This window comes from Eumetopias jubatus, unplaced genomic scaffold (assembly GCF_037043125.1).
Source record: "Eumetopias jubatus isolate StellerSeaLion01/CBP00866 unplaced genomic scaffold, mEumJub1_p1.0 scaffold_2, whole genome shotgun sequence".
NCBI classification, from domain to species: Eukaryota; Metazoa; Chordata; class Mammalia; order Carnivora; family Otariidae; genus Eumetopias; species Eumetopias jubatus.
Window position 1 is genome coordinate 50265273 of NW_028274808.1, and position 19316 is coordinate 50284588.

At 36.1% G+C, this 19316-nt stretch overlaps 1 protein-coding gene across 4 annotated transcripts in view; it reads left to right on the forward strand.

The window, feature by feature from the left end:
* FZD3 (frizzled class receptor 3) overlaps positions 1 to 19316 on the forward strand; it is an 87231-nt gene that overhangs the window by 16423 nt on the left and 51492 nt on the right. For 2 of the 4 annotated variants that reach the window (XM_088021438.1, XM_028114386.2), the window contains exons 2-3: positions 6166 to 6362; positions 12514 to 13531. In XM_088021438.1, the coding sequence (XP_087877564.1) occupies positions 6166 to 6362; positions 12514 to 13531 (1215 nt within the window). Of the gene's footprint in view, positions 1 to 5064; positions 5132 to 6165; positions 6363 to 12513; positions 13532 to 19316 lie in introns of all 4 variants that reach the window. The other 2 variants (XM_088021437.1, XM_088021439.1) reach the window with 2 other exon arrangements.

Here is a 19316-nt window from a genome sequence, read left to right on the forward strand (position 1 = left end):
ACCACCACGTATGAAGTTTGCTGTGGTTTGATGTATGTACTTTCCAGAAGATTTGAGGAAATTTCTTCTTACTCTGCAAAGAGTTTTCGTAATAAGTGGGTGTTGAATTTCATCTAATACTTTTACTACATCTATATTATTAGTGGATCATGCGATTTTTCCCCCCTTTTTCTGTTAATGCCATTAATTACATTAACTGGTTTTTCAGATGTTAATCAGTGTTCTATCCTTAGGGAAAATAGTTCATTTGGTGTGGTGTATTACTCTTTTTTACACATTCTGGATTAATTTACTGATACAAGTTTTGTATCTATGATCATGAGGAATAATTTTTCTTCTTAGATAGTTCCTGTTGGGTTTTGTTATAAAAATTAGGATGATGATTTCATTAGATGAATTGGGAAAGATTCCCTTTTCCCCCTTTTTAGGAAGAGTTTGTGTGAGATTACTGCAACTTCTTGATTTGATGTTTGACAGATTTTTCTAGTGAAGCCATCTTAGCCTAGAGTTTTCTTTGGGGGGAATCATTTCTAATAATGGATTAAGTTTCTTTGTAGATAGAAGATAAACTTTTATGAGTTTTGGTAAATTGTGTTTTTTTTCCCCAAGGCATTTGTTCATTTCATCATGTCAAATTTATTTATTTTTTAAGATTTTATTTATTTGACAGAGAGACACAGTGAGAGAGGGAACACAAGCAGGGGGAGGGGGAGAAGGAGAAGCAGGCTTTCTGCTGAGCAGGGAGCCCGACGCGGGGCTTGATTCCAGGACCCTGGGATCATGACCTGAGCCGAAGGCAGCCGCTTAACGACTGAGCCACCCAGGCGCCCATCAAATTTATTATTTATGGTATCTACATTATTTTTCTAGTAATGTTCTCTCCTTCATTCCTGATCTTGATAATTCAAGTTGTTTCTTTTCTTGTTATTGCCTTCCTTATACATCCCTAAGTTTGGCCATTCCTTTTCTAGTTTCTTGAGATGGAGCTTAAATCATTGATTGTTTTCAGGCTTCTTTTCTTTTCTTTTCAATATTTTATTTATTTAGGGCGCCTGGGTGGCTCAGTTGGTTAAGCGACTGCCTTCGGCTCAGGTCATGATCCCGGAGTCCTGGGATCGAGTCCCACATTGGGCTCCCTGCTAAGTAAGGGAGCCTGCTTCTCCCTCTGACCCTCCCCCCTCTCATGTACTCTCTCTCTCTCATTCTCTCTCTCTCAAATAAATAAATCTTTAAAAAAATATATTTTATTTATTTATTTGACAGAGAGAGACACAGAGAGAGAGGGAACACCAGCAGGGGGGAGTGGGAGAGGGAGAGGCAGGCTTCCCGATGAGCAGGGAGCCCGATGCGGGGCTCGATCCCAGGACCCTGAGATCATGACCTGAGCCGAAGGCAGAAGCTTAACTAACAGCTGAGCCACTCAGGCACCCCAGCCTTTCTTATTTTCTGTTATGTGTATATCAGATTGTAAATTTTCTCTGAGTACAGCTTTTGCTGATATTTTGTTGTCTTTATTTACTTTTATACATAGATTATATAATCTATATAATTATATGTATCACTTATATTTCTCTTATGATTCCCTTTGTTAATTATGGGTTATGAAGGAGTTTGTTGTCTAATTTCCAAATTTTCAAGCAGTTGGGTTTGGGCTCTTTCTGTAATTGATTTATACCTTACTTACATTTTAGTCATAGACCCTTCTGTGACTGATTTTAATTCTCTCTGGTTTGTTGTGGCCTGCTTTAGGATCTAGAATATGGCCAATTTTGATAAAGATTCTGTGTGTCTGTTAAATAGGATCCAGTCATTGTTAGACATCATGATTATAAATATGTTATTTAGATCAAATTTGTAATTGGCTTCTTTAGATTTTCTGTATTCTTACAGAATTTTTGTCTTGCTCTTCTGTCACTTAGAGAAGTGTATCAATCTCTCACTCGGAGTGTGGCTTTGTACATTTTCCCTTTTAGTTGTGTCTATTTTTGATTAAAATAATTTGAAACTATGTTAAGTGGTGCATATATGTTTAGATTTACTTTTTAGTATTGGTGAATTGATTCTTTTGTCTTATGAAATGCCCTTTATCTCCGGGAACACTTCTTATCGTAAAATATACTCTTTCTTTTGGTCAGTTCTTGCATTACCATTTACCTTTCTTTTACTTTTAACCTGTTTCTTTATATTGAAAAATGTGTCTTTGTAAACAGCATAGTGTTTTTGTTTTTACCTAGTCCAAAACTCTTTTAGAGCTGTTTTTTTTTTTTTTTTAAGATTTTATTTATTTATTTGACAGAGAGAGCATAAGCAGGGGGAGTGGCAGGCAGAGGGAGAGGGAGAAGCAGGTTCCTCAAAAGAGCAGGGAACCCGACACGGGGCTCGATCCCAGGACTCTGGGATCATGACCCAAGCCAAAGGCAGACACTTAACCAGCTGAGCCACCCAGGCACCCCTTACTTAGAGTTTTTAATCCATGTATATCTAATGTAATTACTGTTGTACTTGGGCTAATATTTACTATCTTACTATTTGATTTCAATGTGTCCAAACTGTTTTGCATTTCTTTTTCTCTCCAATCTTGTCTTCTTTTGTGTTATACTGTTTCCCTCTGCTTTACCTCATTGTGCATTCTCTTATTGTTTACCCTAGAAATTATGATATGTACCTATGACTTATAATACTCTTAATAAAATCATTATTTTAACCACTACCCCATTAGTGTTCCCTCTGGCCTCCCATCTTTTCCATTTTATTATTATGCATATTAATATACCTGTGTTTTGGGGGCATCTGGATGGCTCAGTTGGTTAAGTGTCTGCCTTCAGCTTAGGTCATGAACTCAGAGTCCTGGGATTGACCCCACATCGGGCTCCTCGCTCAGCAAGGAGCCTACTTCTCCCTCTGCCTCTGCCTGCTGCTGCCCCTGCTTGTGCTCTCTCTCTCTCTCTTACTATCTCTCTCTCCCTGTCAAATAAATAAAATCTTAAAATATACATATATATCTGTGTTTTGTATGTATTTTAAGACATTGTTATTTTTTATTGGTACAGGGGGTATTCGTTTATATTTTCCCATGTATTCACCCTTTTTGTTGCTTTTAAGTACTTTTGAGTTTTCATCTTTGATCATCTTCCTTCTGTCTGAAGAACTCTTGAGTGTAGGTTTGCTGGTAACTGATTTTTTTGTCTGTCTGAAAATGTCTTTTATTTTGCCTTCATTTATGAAGGATGTTTTTGCTGGCTATAGACTTACAATTTTAAAGTTATTTTTCCTTAGCTCTTTAAGTAAGTCATTCTATTGTTTTATAGTTTTCCAAAGTCAGCTCTGAGTGTTAACTGTTGCTCTGTTAAAGGTAAATTATCTCCCCGCCCCCCCCCATTGGCTGCTTTTCAAATATTTTTCTTTAGTTTTCAACAATTTAACATTTGTCTAGATGTGATTTTCTTGTATTTATCCTTTTTGGGGTTTGCAGAAGATTTTGAATCTGTAGATTGTTATCTTCAATTAGTTTAGAAAATTCTCAGTCATCATATTTTTATATAGTGCCTCTGCCCATTCTCTTTCTCCCCACCTTTTAAGACTCCAGTTATGCATATCTTAGGCTTTCCCATGTTTTACATGTCTCTTATTTTTTTAAATGTATTTTTCAGTATTGGTCTGTGTGCTTCTGTTTGGATATTTCCTATTACCTTGTTTTTTGTTTTGCCAATCCTGTCTTCTGATAAATCTGATGAGTTCTTAATTCCAATTGTATATTTCAGTTATAAAATTTCCACTTGATTCCAAAATTCTTCATTGTTATTTTCTTGAACATATTTGACATAGTTATATACGGTCTGGTATATTAAGCTCAATAGCTGGATCACCAAAACATTGTAATTTTTTTCTTGGTTTTAATCATATGGTCCTGTCTCCTCTCTCTCTCTCTCTCTCTCTCTTTTTGAAGATTTTATTTATTTGACACAGAGAGAGAGAGAGAGGAGAGAGAGAGAGAGAGAGTGCACATGAGCCAGGTGGGAAGGGGCAGAAGGAGAAGGAGAAACAGACTCCCCGCTGAGCAGGAGGCCTGATGGGGGTCCAGATCCCAGGACCCTGAGATCATGACCTGAGCCAAAGGCTGAACCAACTAAGCCGCCCAGGCACCCCATATGGTCCTGTCTCTTGAAATCCTAGTAATTTTTTTTTTTTTTTGAGTGTTAGACATTATGAAATGTTGGTGAGGTTCCAGATGATGTTCTATTACTCCAGAGAAGGTTCACCCTTTCTTCTAATTAGCAGATAAATGGTGGGTCACCTTAATTCCATCAGGGACTGAGCTGAGGTGAGGCAGGGTTACACTTTTGGTAAGTCTCTGCCTCCTTCTGATTTGCCACTGCAACTGGACTGTAGCTATTCAGAGGCTTCTAGCTGAGAGAGTCTGGTATGTTCAGTCCCCCTGGCAGGACTTGAACTCTAATCCATGTTTCTCAGTATGATAAAACTGCCAAAATCTCCACTCTGCTTTTCAGAGGCTTTCTGCTTAGCTTCTTAGCTCCTTCCTCATGCAGCTTCAGAATTTTCAGATTTCTTGAAGGGAAAATTGGCTCTGTGTCAGACTCAATCCTTGGCACTTCCCCTTCTCACCTATGTCTTATTCCTTTCATTTTGAATTTTGTCTGTAGCCTTGTAAGACCACCAAAGCTGTGCTGGTTTCTAGCACCAGCCTAGTCAAAGCTTGATTCTCAGCCTCTTGCCTTATGCCCATATTCAACGAATGCCTCCTTGGAAAAGCAGCTGCACTTATCAGGCCCCTTTCCATGTTTCCTACTCTTTATATTCTTGGTCTCTCTAGTTCTTTTGCTTCAACAGTTCTTCAGTAGCTTTAAATAGATGTTTTAAAACTGTTTTTCTGTATTTTAAAATTGTTCTTAATGGAAACATTGGTTTAACACAAGCTACTCCTTCATCCTTGGGAGTGATGGTCACATATAGTTTATTGTTATATGTTGGGTACCATGTCCATTATACAGTTAACTCAGTTTCTTTAAGTGACTCTTGGTTTTCTGACTGCATCTTGTATAGGAGGCCTTTGGAAAATATTTTGTATCAGTGTAAAAATTGATTGATTCTTACTCAATAGAAAGGCTTAGTGGTGAGAATATCTGTTACCAGATCAAAATCAGCAATGACTCGGGCGCCTGGGTGGTTCAGTTGGTTAAGTGACTGCCTTCGGCTCAGGTCATGATCCTGGAGTCCTGGGATCGAGTCCCGCATCGGGTTCCCTGCTCAGCAGGGAGTCTGCTTCTCCCTCTGACCCTCTTCCCTCTCGTGCTATCTCTCATTCTCTCTCAAATAAATAAATAAAATCTTTAAAAAAAAAAATCAGCAATGACTCTGAAACTATTATATAAATAAGTGAAAAAATATTTAATAGTAAAAAACTCAGATGCATACTTATTGGGATATTTGGTCTATTCCTGTGGTTATAATGATTATTTAAGCATGGTTTTATGTCTGGGGCCACTATTTTCTCCTTTTGTTTCCTTAGTATCAGTTTACAGTGTTAGTTCTGTTTATGTCATGTGATATCAGTTAAAAAAATTTTTTTTAATGTAACAAGAACAGGAAAATATGAGACAAATGTGAGAGATCCTTCCCTCTCCCTCACTCTCAGAATAACTACTGCTATGTATAACTACTTCTCTTCCTCCACTCCCACTCCCTTTCCTCTTTTAGCATTTTGTCTGCTCTCTCCTGTTGATACTTGTTAGTTGAAGAAAATGTAGAAATTGAAATACATAAAAAGAAGAAAATTAAAATCTCTTATAATCCTGTCACCAAGCAATAATCATTTTTTCAGCATTTGGCACATATCTTTTATGGATTTTCTTTCCTATGTAAAATGGATCATACTGTGATTCTCAGTCCTGCCTCTTCATTAATACCACCTCTAACAAATAAAATACACGTATAGATTCTGAAATACACCTCAGTCTTAACCAATTCAGAATCTTTAGGGATATAGAAGAGGATTTTGTTTCAAAAACCAAAAACTTTCCTTCAGAAATTTTAATAACCTTCAGAAATTTTTAAAATGGGAAAAAAGAATATTGTAATATTCTATATTGGAAGCTTTAACTTGTATACAATTCTTTCTCTAATTATTCAATTTTAACTTTTTCCTAGCCATTCCACCCAATGGTGAATCTGGATTGTTCTCGGGATTTTCGGCCATTTCTTTGTGCACTCTATGCTCCTATTTGTATGGAATATGGACGTGTCACACTTCCCTGTCGTAGGCTGTGTCAGCGGGCTTACAGTGAGTGTTCGGAGCTCATGGAGATGTTTGGTGTTCCTTGGCCTGAAGATATGGAATGCAGTAGGTGCGAAAATCATAGATTTTCATGGATCATTACTTAATGCTACAGTATGTTTAAAATTACTTGTCCTCTAGTTCATCAGTTTTAAAAAACTTTTTTTGAAGTATATTAATCTTAATTTTGAACAGCAGTTTCATGGCCTCAGAATTGTTCATTTCCTTAGGAACTTGAAATCACTAAATGAAAAGATAGAAAAGGAAAAAAAACATTTCAATGAAGAAATTTTTAAAAGAATTAAAAACAATCAAGACATAAAGTTGATTTTTCTTCCCTCAAAAAATTTATTTTCTGGTTATACAAGTAATGCTATTAGTAATGCAATTAGAAAATATAGAGAAGAAAATAATCATTACCTCAGCATTAAATGTCTTTAATGATGACTTAGTGGAAATTAAATATTTGTATGATTTAGACGTGTTAATGGCTAAAGTAGTTCTGTCAACTCTTTTTTTGTCATGAATTAACAAACCAGAATTAGGAAATGTCAGATACTTTTCAGATCACTTCCAAAATATAGATTATAAGCATTTCCTAAAGATTTGACAGTGTTTACTAGACAGTCTTATAGATTTATATGAGAGAATGTTATTGTTAGTAATAATGTATAGAGTAATACTGTATTTCTTATATAACAATGTACCTTTTTGTATTGTGAAATGTTTCAGAAATAAGGAATAATAAGATAAATGCATATGTACTATTGTTGTCGAACTTTATCCAGTCTTAACATTTTGTGATACTTGGATTAGTCACTTTTTTTTTTAAAGAAATAATACAGGTAGAGCTGAAAGTTCCTTCCTTGGTACCCATCTTGATTTCATTCCCTTCTTTCCTCCCCAGAGATGAGGTAATAATTATGTTGACTATGTTGTTAATCATTTCTATATTTGTTTTTATACTTTTACTACATAAATACATATCTATAAACAACATTAAAATTTTTTAAATATATGTATATTTATATCTGTAGGTTTGGTTCATTCCTTGTAATTGCTATGTAATGGACTACTATATTAATATTCCATAGTTACTTAGCCATTTCCTATTGATGGTCATTTAAGTTATTTCTGGGTGTTTGCTGTTATCAGTAATGCTGCAAAGAACATTCTATTCTCCTTCATATTAAAATTAATTTTGTCATCTAAAAATAGCCCTTGGAGGTGGGTAAAAAGCAGGTGTTGTTACTCTCATTTGGCATTTGGAAAAACTTCAGAAATAAAACATATCAGTTTCTTATAGTCAGTTCACTGACATTTTGCTTTCTCGTATTTGTCTACTCTATTTCCCACTTGTTTAACCTGTTTCCTTATCTAGTCCCATGTAACCATTCATCCACTTTATCCCCAAACATGTGGAGGTGTTTACAGTCCCTCTTTTAGAAGTTTGTTAGTTTCTTGGTGTTTATAATAACAGTTATGAATTACTTGGGCAGGAACTCTATTTTATGTTTCTTGTAGCTAACTCCCATTATTTAGTGGTCTTTTTATATTAATAGTTTATATGCAAGTATAGAAATCTCATTATCATCTTCTTTATTTTGATGGGATTAAATCTGTTTTATGTCCTCACTATTGCCTGGCATTGACTAACTATAAAACCTTAAATTCTGGCAAACTGGTCTTTTATAACAACCTTTCATTCTTTACATCTCTCCTATTCTTGTTCCTATTGCTCTTGAACTACCTGGACACTCCAAGACTTTGGGGTTTTTTCCCCCTCTCCTAATATCCCTCTTCCTAATCTCATTTATTTCCTTACTTAAACTTTGTGGTCTGTCACTTGAAATGACGCTCTTGCTAGCAATTTCAACTCATTCCTTCCACTGAACTTGTTCAGATTTCCAACTGGATTGATTCAACCCATTTCTTACAAATTAATTGTGCTGTATATTTAAGATGCCAACCGTAGCAGTTCTGTTTGCTGTTTGTCTTTGGCAAATTTCCAGATTGGTTGACAGAATAATCTCTGTTTATTCCTCTCAGCACCTCTGTCAAATCTGTATCACTCACTTCAAACCCATATTTCACCTTTATGCTATATTTCATACTAATTCTCCTCAACCTCAGCTTGCCCTCTTTTCATGAAAATCATTTAAGCCGTCATATGTGAACTGTTCTGGTCTGCTATTTCTCAGACCAATTATTCTTAATTTCTTTTTTTGGATCCTCTTCCTCTTACTACCCCTTGAGTATTGGTCCTTTCCAGAGTTCTGTTCCTATTCTTTTTGATTCTACGTGCTTTCCCAGGATGATCTCATCTCACTCATTTTAACTCTTACTCATCTGCTGCTGACTCCTACACCTAAATCTATAGCTTTGACATCTTGCTGAGTTCCACATCTGCATATCTAGCAGCCATTGGAAATCCTAGCCTGCATTTGTCTCAAATACCTCAATTTCAATATGTCTAACATTGATTTTCCTTTGCTCATTTTTTAATTCTCTATAAGTCATCTTCTGTTCCTCCTTCATTGACTTTAGCTCCCACATCCAATCAGTTGTAAAGTGTATTGCTTTTATCTAACTAATTTCATATCTGTCTCATTCCCACTACCTTAACTAGCTTTATTTCTTTTTAAGGTGGGTTTTATTATTTTTAAGTAATCTCTATACCCAACATGGGGCTTGAACTTAGAACCTGGAGAATAAGAGTCACATGTTCTACCAACTCAGCCAGCCAGGTGCCCCTGCCTTATCTGGTTTTAGTTCTGTTATTATTTGAATCAACTAATATCTCTGCTCCCATTTTTGCCCAAGTCTATCTTCTACACTGCTCCTAGTCATCTTTCTAATTACCTGGGTTAGGTCTATATGAATATGTTTATTCAACAATCATTAACTCAACAAATATTAATTGGATGTGTCCTGTGTGCTAGGCATTAGTCTAGATGCTAAAGATACGTAGTGAACAAAATATAGTCTTCGTTCTTATGGAACTAAAATTCTAGTAGTGGTGGGAGAGATAACAAATAAATAGATAATGCCCAGATGGTAATGAATGCTAATAAGAAAAAGAATAGGGTTGGGTGGAAGCAGAAGGACTCTTTTCTATGGCAATATTGGGGAAGGCCTTTTTGATAAAGAGGCATTAGAATAGGGACCCAAACGAAATGAGAAACAAATAATCCAGATATCTAGGGAAGAATAACCTAGGCATAGGAAACAGCAGTTAGTGCAACTGCTCTGAAATGGAAGCATGCTTGGATTAGTCAAAGAACAAGGGAACCAGAGAATCTGGAGCCAAGTAAGTTAGGGAGAATGGAAGGATATCAGATCAGAAAAATACTGGCAGTAGGGTCTTTGTAGCTCTGATATAGAATTTTGATTTGACTCTTAGTGAGGTGGGAAAGCGTTAGAGGACTTAGAGCAGGAGAGACATGATCATGAGCACAGGAGTGGCATGGCTGTAAAGGATCACTGACTGCTGTGTGGAAATGGAGATCAATCAGGAGACACTCTAGAAGTTCAGGGAAGAGGTATTAATATTAGGCTCAAACTGCACAGAGGCAGTGGAGGAAATGAGAGGATGTGTCATAAGGTACAAGGATAGAAATTGCTGGTAGATTGTGAGGTATGTATTAGAGGGAAAGGATTTCAAGGATGACCCCAAGGTTTTTGGCCTGAGCAACTAGAAGAATGGAATTACCACTTATGGAAATGGGGAACCTTAAGGAGTAGAAATCAAGAGTTTGGTTTTTGGAAAGGTTATAGAGTGAAGTATATATATATATAGTGAGTAGCAATTGGGTATACAAACACAGCCATAAAAGCATAAAGTATAACTTTGCATGGTTTTAAATTTTATATCACTGTTCTCTCTCTCTCTCTGTCTTCTGCAACATGCTTATCTCTCCATCCTGATCTCCTGTCACAAGTCATGCACACATCATGCTCCAGCAATATTAAACTACCCTCTTCAAATCTCTTTGCCATTGCTTGCATTTCTTGCTAGAATACTGATTGGCATACCACCAGAACTGTCAAGGACTGACTCAAAATCCTGTATTGAGGGTCTTATTTTATGAAGTTTTTCATAATCTCATTGTTTGGAAGAATTAATCCTTTGTATTATTTTTATACTTCATATAGAGTTTGTTTGTTCATATATCCCACTGCCGAATTTTGTATTTACAAGTTTGTATCTCCTTTTAGACTGCAGGATAGAAAGCCTGGTTTTTTGTCTTTTTATGTTTAATGCCTGACATACTGCAGGATATAAACAAATGCTTAAATGCAGTAAGTTTCTCTCATTTAGATTTATAATTCCAAGTCCAATGAAGAAAATAGATTATATTAGAAAATAAAAGATTAATCAGCTACAGCATAAGGTTATGCATGTTTTTGTCAAACTTAATAAACGATGGTTTCTTGGAAACTATTTGATGCATATAAACTATTAGACATCTAGTTAGTGGGTGTCTGAAGGCTTAGGAACTGATACAGGCAAGAAAATTGAAGATGCAAGAAGTTCATGAGAATGGTATCCTTACTTGTGTCTGCACCACAAACCTGTTTTGTCCTGCAGCTGTGACACTTTCTCAAGTCTGCAGATCTTGTCCCTTCGGAAACTTGCTAAAATGCAAATTTCTGGGCCTAACACAGGTGTACTGTAATATGATTTGTGGTGGTGGGAAGCAAGAATTTTCTTATTTATTTATTTATTTTAAAGATTTTATTATTTATTAGAGCAAGAGAGAGAGAGCACAAACAAGAGGACAGAGGGAGAGGGAGAAGCAGGTTCCCTGCTGAGCAGGGAGCCCGACACAGGGCTCGATCCCAGGACCCTGGGATCATGACCTGAGCTCAAGGTAGATGCTTAACTGACTGAGCCACCCAGGTGCCCCAAGAATTTTTATTTTTATTTTTTTAAAAGATTTTATTTATTTATTTGAGAGAGTGAGTGAGAGAGAGAGAGCACAAGTGAGGGGGAGCAGAGAGAGAGGGAGAAGCAGACTCCCCGCTGAGCAGGGAGCCCGACTTGGGGCTTGATCCCAGGACTCCTGGATCATGACCTAAGCCGAAGGCAGGCACTTAACCAACTGAGCCACCCAGGTGCCCCTGAACTTTTCTTTTTCTTTTTTTTTCTTTTTTTTTTTTTTTAAAGATTTTTATTTATTTATTGAGAGAGAGAATGGTAGAGAGAGAGCATGAGAGGGAAGAAGGTCAGACGGAGAGGCAGACTCCCTGCTGAGCAGGGAGCCTGATGCGGGACCTCGATCCCGGGACTCCAGGATCATGACCTGAGCTGAAGGCAGTCGCTTAACCAACTGAGCCACCCAGGCACCCTGAACTTTTATTTTTAAAACAATATTAAGTTTTTCTTATGTACACCAAAGTTTGAGAATAACTGAGTCAGAGAATGTAATGGATTGGAGAGAAATTAGGGGTGGTAAGAAAGAAGTAGTTCACATTAGAGACCTTAGAAGGATTGTAATTAATCAATATGCTAAGCAGGGAGCAAATATAAAATGGGAAGAAAAGATCTAAAAACTCAGCCACTTATAAGGATTTTTATTGCTAATGTAATTCAAAGCACCTTGGGCTATGCATTTGGGAAAGATTTTTTAACATTTCTGCTTGAGGAAGTTCCACTGAATCTAGGGTAACTGTAGTTAAAGATTGGGAAAAAGCTACTCTTTTGTTAGAGCTATGTATTCATTTCTTTTATAATAATGTATGTTTATATTTTAAAATCTTATTTTAAAGTGTGTGTCTTAAATATTCTCTGTATACATTGTTACTTATTGATGGCTATTTTAGACTATTTTAATTAAAAGAATACTCTTTGGGGCGCCTGGCTAGCTCAGTTAGAAGAGCACGCAACTCTTGTTCTCAGGGGTTGTGAGTTCAAGCCCCATGTTGGGAGTAGAAATTACTAAAAAAAATAAATAAACTTAAAAAAACTAAGTTTTGGCTTTTTGAAACCAAAACTAAGTTAAGTATAAAACCGTATCATGTTTTGATCATCAGTGGACAGTCTAATTGTATGGCCCATAAACAAGAATCAACGTTTACTTTATTCCTACTCAATGTAAGTATACTCCAAGGATCTTAGAATGAGTAAGGTCATGAGTGCTAAATTTGGAAATCCAAATTGTTAGGTATCAATAGACTTCCCAATAAGTGAAAATGGTTCTCATCTTGTATTTTTTTAGGTTCCCAGATTGTGATGAGCCATATCCTCGACTTGTGGATCTGAATTTAGCTGGTGACCCTACTGAAGGAGCTCCAGTGGCAGTGCAGAGGGACTATGGTTTTTGGTGTCCTCGAGAGTTGAAAATTGATCCAGATCTTGGTTATTCTTTTTTACACGTGCGTGATTGTTCACCTCCTTGTCCAAATATGTACTTTAGGAGAGAAGAACTTTCATTCGCTCGATACTTCATAGGATTGATTTCAATCATTTGCCTCTCTGCCACGTTGTTTACTTTTTTAACTTTTTTGATTGATGTCACAAGATTCCGTTATCCTGAAAGACCTATTATATTTTATGCTGTCTGCTACATGATGGTATCATTAATTTTCTTCATTGGGTTTTTGCTTGAGGACCGAGTAGCCTGCAATGCATCTAGCCCTGCACAGTATAAGGCTTCCACAGTGACACAAGGATCTCATAATAAAGCCTGTACCATGCTTTTTATGGTACTCTATTTTTTTACTATGGCTGGCAGTGTTTGGTGGGTAATTCTTACCATCACATGGTTCTTGGCAGCTGTGCCAAAGTGGGGTAGTGAAGCTATTGAGAAGAAAGCATTGCTATTTCACGCCAGTGCATGGGGCATCCCTGGAACTCTAACCATCATCCTTTTAGCGATGAATAAAATTGAAGGTGACAATATCAGTGGCGTGTGTTTTGTTGGCCTCTACGATGTTGATGCATTGAGATATTTTGTTCTTGCTCCCCTCTGCCTGTATGTGGTAGTTGGAGTTTCTCTCCTCTTAGCTGGCATTATATCCCTAAACAGAGTTCGAATTGAAATTCCATTAGAAAAGGAGAACCAAGATAAGTTGGTGAAGTTTATGATCCGGATTGGTGTTTTCAGCATTCTTTATCTCGTACCACTCTTGGTTGTAATTGGATGCTACTTTTATGAACAAGCTTACCGTGGCATCTGGGAAACAACATGGATACAAGAACGCTGCAGAGAATATCACATTCCATGTCCATATCAGGTAAGGGAAACCTTGTTCTAAATTTCAGAATGTGTGATAGTGAAAAGAAGGCATATTACTGTGAAGATCTCATCTTAGCTAGTTTTTTTAAAAAAACTTTATGAACCTGTACATTAAAATTTTAAAGATAATGAACAAATATATTGTAGAAATAATGTAATATACATGTTTCTATAAACCTCTTCCATTTAAAAGATGACTTTTACAAGTCTAAGCTATGGGCTTTTAAGCAATTTACTTCCGTTGTCACAGAACAGTTTGGGGATTGTTTAGAAGTCTACAGGTTTGAGGGTGAGAAGCTCTTTACCAGCTGATAAAAATGCACTGTCTTTTGTGAAAATCTTACTGATACAAGTGGAATTGTTTTAACTGTTTTGCAAAAGTAATAGAATGCAATTGTACAAACTAGTTCATCTCTTAATTGGTCTTGGTTTTTCCTTTTGCATGCTGAATATTTTATGATTTACCTTTGAATTTAAACAGGTCAGATAATCATAGTGACAGAATCATAGAATCTTAGGTCTAGAAAGAACTTTAGAGATAATTTATTCAAGTTTCCTCGTAATTTAGAGTTCTTAAACATCTCTCTCGTGGGGCTTAGAAATGTTAAGTGACTTGCTTATATTCAAACTGGGATTTAGTGTTAGGAGAGGAATGTAGCAAGGAAAGTAGTTCAGAATAGTTGATGCTAAGTATTTCTCTATCTTAAAACCTTTTCTAGAACCTACACCCCTAGCTATCATCCTCTCTTCCTTTTAAGACAAGTTTCTCGAAAGAACAGTCTCCATTGCTGTCTTCTGTTCACGTTCCAGGTTAGCTGTTAAAAGGGCACCAGTCATCCTTTCATCTCCCCTGACCATTAAGATTTAATTACCTTTTTTAAAGTATTTATGTATTATAGGTAATTCTTGTTTGTCTCTTTCCCCTGCTAGACAGTGAACTCTTTGAAAGCAAGAACTTCTCTTTCATATTTTCATATTTTTGGAATACATATTCTATAGGTTAGTAGATGATAACATTGAGAATGTGGCTATGTAGATGGAGAAAAGACATTTTTAAGAAATGGTAGGGATGCCTGAGTGGCTCAGTTGGTTGAGCGTTTGACTCTTGGTTTTGGCTCAGATCATGAATTCAGGGTTGAGATTGAGCCCCCTGTGGGCTCTGTGCTCAGCGGGGTATCTCCTTGAGATTCTCTCCCTCTCTCTCCTCTGCCCCTACCCCACACCCCTCACTCACTCTCACTCTCTCTCTCCCTAAAATAAATAAATCTTAAAAAAAAAAAAAAAGAAATGGTAACAGTGGTACCATGGACGAGGAGTATGTGATTAGCACATAATCAATGCTGATAAATATCTTTTTTAAAGATTTTTTTTATTTATTCATCTGAGACACAGAGATACACAGAGAGAGAGAAAGAGAGAGAGAGAGCATGAGTAGGGAGAGAGGCAGAGGCAGAGGGAGAAGCAGGCTCCCCGCTGAGCCAGGAGCCCATTGTGGGGCTCGATCCCAGGACCCTGGGATCATTACCTGAGCTGAAGGCAGACGCTTAACCATCTGAGGCACGCAGGCGCCCCAGTGCTGATAAATATTTAATGGCTGAGAATGCCAATTTATTATTGTATAAATATTAGCTATGAGCTTTTAAAAAACAACTTATATTGAGAGACCAGAAAAAAATGAATGATTGAAATTGAATTTCTTGACAGAATGACTTACTAAAAACTCTTAATGTGAGTTTTCAGACCTGAAGCTAAGTAATGGAATTTTGCCTCTAATGAGAGAGAAAGAGATGGTTGAATTACATCATATGCTTCTTTATATAAGTTATCTAAGATTCCAGATATATATTAGGACTACTGAAAAATAAGTTTGATTATAAAATAACGATCTAAAAAATACCAAACCTCAAATATATAAATTGATAAATTAGAGTAGTTGGGATGCCACTATTTTCAGGACATTCCTAGAATTCTTTCAGCATCTTTAGAACCAGTGTGAGCTGCACAGAAATATGTATGTGTGTATATGCATTTTTTTTTGTGGTCATGGGTTAAAAAATGTTTTTAATTTCCAACATACAGAAATAACATTGGAAATGAGTTATTTACGATATACTGAAAAGAATAGAGAATGACATTATAACAATAACATGGTAATTAAGCTGTAAACTCTGGAGCACAAATCCTGGCTTCATATCTTACTTTCACTATTTACTAACTTTATATTCTTAGGCTGGCTTCACCTCTCTGCTTTAGTTCCTCATCTGTAAGATGAGTAATAGAATCTAATAGTAATAAAATAATAATAGATAGTATTAGAAATAAGCAGACTACTTCCTCAGGTTGTTCTTAGGAGTATACATGCATGTGTTTAGAAGAGTGCCTACTACGTAATAAGTAGATGTTAGCTCTCATTCATTTTCTTCATTTATTATTGTTCCTGCTGTTGTTTACATACATACATACATATATATAAATATGAGATTTTAAAAACCATCCAGTACTGAGCTTTACCAAATGCCATATTTGCTTCAGACTTTCATTTATTTATTTTAAATTTTTAAGTAAGCTCTACACCCAACGTGGGGCTTGAACTCACTACCCTGAGATCAAGAGTCTCACACTCTAATGACTGAGCTGGCCAGGTGCCCCTTGCTTCAGACTTTTAAAAGAAATCTCTACAGATTTGGCTGAAGCTCCCTATGTACCCTTCCCCAGTCCTGTTCCTCCTACTCTCTGCCCAGAGGTAACCATCATCCTGAATTTGGAATATACCATTCCCATGAAAGTCTATACAACCTGCCAATATGTATGTAACTGCGGAAAAACTGTTTTACAAAAATATGTAATACAATGATACCATACTATACATGTTTCTGTAACTTGATTTTTTAACTTAACATTTAGTTTTTGAGATGTATTTATATTAATGCTGTAGCTCTAGTCCATTTTTATTTATTATTAAGATTTTATTTATTTGAGAAAGAGAGCACGACCTGGGGGGGAGGGCAGAGGGAAAGGGAGAAGTAGACTTCCTGCAGAGCAGGGAGCCCAATGCGGCTCCATCGCGGGACCCTGGGATCATGACCTAAGCCAAAGGCAGATGCTTAACCTACTGAGACACCTAGGGGCCCCTCTAGTTCATTTTTAAAAATGTGTTTCTTTTTAAGGAAGTTTATATTATAAAATGTTTCAAATATACAGAAGTATAGTAAATAAGGTGGCAAACACCTATGCACTCATATCCAAACTGCCTTGAAATCCTAACATTATATCATATCTGTCTTTCTGTTTTGCTGGCTGGCTGGCTCACTATCATTAAACACACAGCTGATGCCTGCCTCTGTTCCCCTAGGTACTCACGTTCTTTTTCCTCTCCCTCCCCAGAGGTAACCCTTCTCATAAAGATGGTGGTTTTTCATTCTTCCCAATATTTTTATATTGTGGCTGAGTATTTACAGATCTATAAAACTTGGTATTTGCAAGTTTTAAAAATCCATTAAGTGAAATCATTCTGTAGCTTGCTTTTTTTCACTCAGTTTTATGTGTGTACTAATTCGTTCATTTCAACTGCCTTAGTCTAATATATAAATATACTGCAATTTATTCACTCATTCTTTTATGAACGTGTATTTTCCAACTTTTTTTGCTGTTATAAACCATTTTGCAGTGAACGTTCTTGTAATACTATCTTCCTTGCACATGTCCAACAATTTCCATGAGGTATGTACCAGAAAGTGAAATTGCTGCATTGTAAGATACAGACATCATCAAACCAAATGGTTATTTTAATTTACACTCACAGTTGAGTATAAATTTCCCATTTTTCCCCATCATGGTGTTCTCAGGCTTTTAAGTTTTTGCCAGCCTTTAAAACAGTATCTCAATCCCATAGTAATTTTTATTCCCCTTTGAAGGTTGAACATGTTTTCATAGGTTTATTGGCCCTTTTGGGGTTTCTCTTCTGTGATTTCACTCATTTGCTACTTTGTCCATTGTTCTGTTAGGTTATTTGCTTTATTTTATTTATTTATTTTTTAAAGATTTATTTATTAATTTGAGAGAGTGAGTGAGTGGGTGTGAGCAGGGGGGAGGGGCCGAGAGAGAGAATCTGAAGCAGATTCTGTGCTGAGTGCAGAGCCCGATGTGGGGTTCCATCCCAGGACCCGAGGTCATGACCCGAGCCCCAAGAGTCAGATGCTTAACCACCTGAGCCACCCAGGTGCCCCTAGCAATTTTTAAAATTTGATTTTTTTGACTCATATCTCCAATCCCTTGAAATATATTTTTTCTACATTATGAAGAACATAATTTTATTTTTCGTATGAATAAGCACTATGCTTTCTGCACCATTTATCAAATAGCCCATCTAAATTGTAATGCAGTCTCTCATATTCAGGTTCCATTTTTAGGCTCTCTCTTTTGTTCCATTGGTCTATTTCTATAACTTTGTGTTAATTCACATTTCCCCTACCTTGCTCTTCAAAATTATGTTAACCATTCTTGCCACTTTTGCCACTTTTGTATATGAATTTTAGAATCAGTTTATCCATGTAAAACAAAACACTGTTGGCATTTTGATTGAAATTATTTTTTATTTTAAGTGAACTTGGGGGAAATTGCCATCATTGTAATACTGAGTTTTAATATTTTTTTGTTTATTTATGTATTTATTCATTTATTTGTTCCTGGCACCTTACAGTTTTTGTTGCAATTGTAAATAGGATCTTTATTATGTTTTTAAATTGATTATTGTTGGTGTACAAGAATGCCATTAATTGAATTCATATATTGATCTTGAGCATCCCTGCTGAACTCTTTTATTAATTCTAATTGTGTGTAAATTCTTTTATATATTCTTTGTAGAAGTACTTGTCTGCAAATAAGGACAGATTTGTCTTTTCGTTGCTTTCTAGTTATGTTTTAAGATTTTTGCTTCTATACTTGTAAGTAAGATAGATTGTGATAATGTTTTCTTTTCTTGTATTGTCCTTGTCCAGTTTGGGTATCAAGGTTATAACAGCTTCATAAAGTGAGGTTTTTTTTTTTTTAAATTCTCAGTTTTTACAGTAAGTAGGGGCTATTTGCTCTTTGAAAGGGTTGGTATATCCTCCTCTTAAAAACTGTCCTAGGGGCGCCTGGGTGGTTCAGTTGTTAAGCGTCTGCCTTTGGCTCAGATCATGATCCCAGGGTTCTGGGATCGAGCCCCACATTGGGCTCCCTGCTTGGTGGGAAGCCTGCTTCTCCCTCTCCCGTGCCCCTTGTTTGTGTTTCTGCTTTTGCTCTCTCTCTCTGTCAAATAAATAAAATCTTAAAAACACAAAAACTCTGTCCTAGGATCTTTAAAGCTAAGAGAGAGAAGTTGTGGAAGACACTAGGTTTTTTAAACTATTATTTCAATTTTTTAAATAGTAATAGTTTTATTCAGATGTTTTATTCCTTATAAAGGCATTTTGTTAATTTTACTTTTAGAAGATTATTTTATCTAACTTTTCAAATACATTAGTATCAAGTTATTCATATATTTTTTGTTTTGTAAATTTTTACCATGTTTTTGTTTCTAACATATGTTCTCTTTATTCCACCTTGATCAATCTTGGTAGAGGATTATCTTTTTAATTCAGTTATTTCTGTTCTTATTTTCTTACTAATGCTTCTCTTAGAATTACTTTGTTTTTCTAAATTCTTAAAAGGTTAACTCATGCATTTTCAGTATTTCTAAATTTTTGAAGTGCTTTTAATAGTCATTTTAAGTTTAACCCAAAATCTTTTATTAACCATGTTGG